Here is a 2,191-nt window from a genome sequence, read left to right as displayed (position 1 = left end):
AAAATGGATCCGCAATCTAAAATTCTAATACATCAATATTCTCCAATTTACATTGTTAGTTCGATTGTGGATCTTAATTAATATTGCGTTAGCTTAATAAAAATGTGAAAATTTAAGTTTTTTCTATTTTTCATAACTATTAATGAAATGAGTCACTAACGAAATGCTTTTGACATAAAAATAAAATAATAATTTACAGTAGTATTAATAATAATAATAATAATAATAATAATAATAATAATAATAATAATAATAATAATAATAATAATAATAATAATAATAATAATAATAATATTAGAAGAGAAAAATCAAAAATAAAAAAACGATAAAGCTTTTAATTATTTGCAACATCTTCACAAATTCACATTTGAGGACAAAACAATAAATTGAGAAACTCACAAATAGTACAGATGTCATGTGAATTCGGTATTTCAATTTCTCGGTTATCAATGGTTTTACCTTTTAGGCCTAGTACAAGAGATAAAAGGTTAGATGTCCAAGCAAACAAAATATATTTCTATGCTTGGACGCTTTCGAATGTGTTTAAGGAATCCAAGTAATCAAGAATGTGTTGGGAACGCTTTCGTACATGTTTATGGTGACTATGATGAATTTATGAATTTTTCAAACTTAGGATATACTTAGGATATAATAGTGTGAACTAATTAATTAATTTTTTGATCTACAAGTAATGAATGAATTTTTATTTATTTATTTATTTATTTATTTTTTGTCTCTATCCCGCAATTTACAAATTAGTATTATGTTAGCATTAGCCTATACATTTATATCCACACAAAATGTAATATCCAAATGAGCTCATCATCATCAGAAAAGCTTGCTTGCAGACTCCTCAATTTTCTCCTCTGCTTTTCTGGAAGAAGAATCGGTGAGATTTCTCACTTGGGACAGGCTCCTTCCCAACTACAACGCCACCTTCATTTCAAACAACTCTCCATTTTCTCTTCTCTCCATATCTTTTCCAATCAAGTTTGATTCTATGGACTCTTCCATTAGCTTGAAGAATCCGGCTCGAACACCATTCCGACTTGCCCACCGTGCTCAATTGTGTTTACTACACTTGCTAAACCACCAGCAACAACTCCGAGCACCACCGCCCAAGAGCCGTGATTAGGAGACCCCACAAAGGCGGAGCCAAGTGCTGCTAATCCTGTGAGCACAGGACCACCAATGGCTAGAAATTTGTTCAGTTTCAAGGCTTTCCCTCCCAACCTCAAGTAGTCTGCTTCGTCTTTATTTCCTATAGCACAACTTATTTCTCTCATTTCCTCCTCCAACATCCCATTCCAACCTTTCTTCCCATCGAGCCCTTTAGTCTTTCTTCGACGCTGCTCTGGCCACCACACTGCGGGCTCTACATTCTCCGGGAATTCTTGAGCATTGCACCAATAAGAGGAAGCGGGTAGGCCTTGTCAAGAGCCAACACCTTTTCCATCATTTCCTTTACATCACTAGTTGTAGGATTACCCATCGCTATTTTCGTCTAAATCTGATTGTGAAGCTGCTTGAGCAACCTAGTTGTATTTCTTTGCTCCTCAGCAAGTTGAGATGGTTGAATCTTGTTCATTATGGACAGCATCCCAATTGCTGAAAGATACATGATGGTGGACGAAAGCTTTAACGCCGCCACCGGAGCAGCACCACCAATTACACTTGTAGCCGCAATTCCTGCCATTGCAGCCACCGAGAGTGTGAGCGCATTAATCGATGTCAAAAGCAGGCAATTCCAATTATTTCTTTTCTCTCCAATATTCTTGCACATCTCCACCCTATCTGCAACAGCCTCCAGGATTGCATAGAGTTTTGCCATTACCAATGGATCATGACCATTATTATCATTTCTTTTAAATATATTGACATCGATGGGGCTGCGTTTTCTGTCAATGCAATTGTGTAAGTCAAGTTCCTCTGCCATTCCCTTTGTTTTTAGCTCAGGAAGAGAAATATTTGTTAATCTCGGAACATTAATGGTAGCCGTGATAATTCGTCCTCTTCGACTCCAGGATGAAGAACTGGATGAACACACGTTGCTTGAAGTTTGTAGGGGGGCCATTTCTTTTACGACAGTATAATCTTTTCTTGAGTTGCGATATATGGCCGTGTGAATATTCTATTTCTTGGATTTTTCTTGTTTTTGGGAGATGTTTTCTGATGAAGAATTGTGTAGTTT

General features: G+C 36.2%; 1 protein-coding gene across 1 annotated transcript; it reads right to left on the bottom strand.

Moving 5' to 3' along the window:
- Window positions 1–1,504: 1,504 nt before the first annotated feature.
- On the bottom strand, window positions 1,505–2,074 carry LOC111378347 (probable F-box protein At4g22030). The gene has a single exon (XM_023001528.1). The coding sequence runs from the start codon at window positions 2,072–2,074 to the stop codon at window positions 1,505–1,507; it is 570 nt and encodes a 189-aa protein (XP_022857296.1).
- Between the last annotated feature and the right edge of the window lie 117 nt (window positions 2,075–2,191).

The sequence above is a fragment of the Olea europaea genome, unplaced genomic scaffold (assembly GCF_002742605.1).
Source record: "Olea europaea var. sylvestris unplaced genomic scaffold, O_europaea_v1 scaffold18032, whole genome shotgun sequence".
Lineage (NCBI taxonomy): Eukaryota > Viridiplantae > Streptophyta > Magnoliopsida > Lamiales > Oleaceae > Olea > Olea europaea.
This window is presented reverse-complemented; position numbering and strand designations above follow the sequence as displayed.

Excerpts from the sequence above, each read along its gene's own strand:
- LOC111378347 (XM_023001528.1), bottom strand. The coding sequence starts at position 2,074 with ATGGCCCCCCTACAAACTTCAAGCAACGTGTGTTCATCCAGTTCTTCA.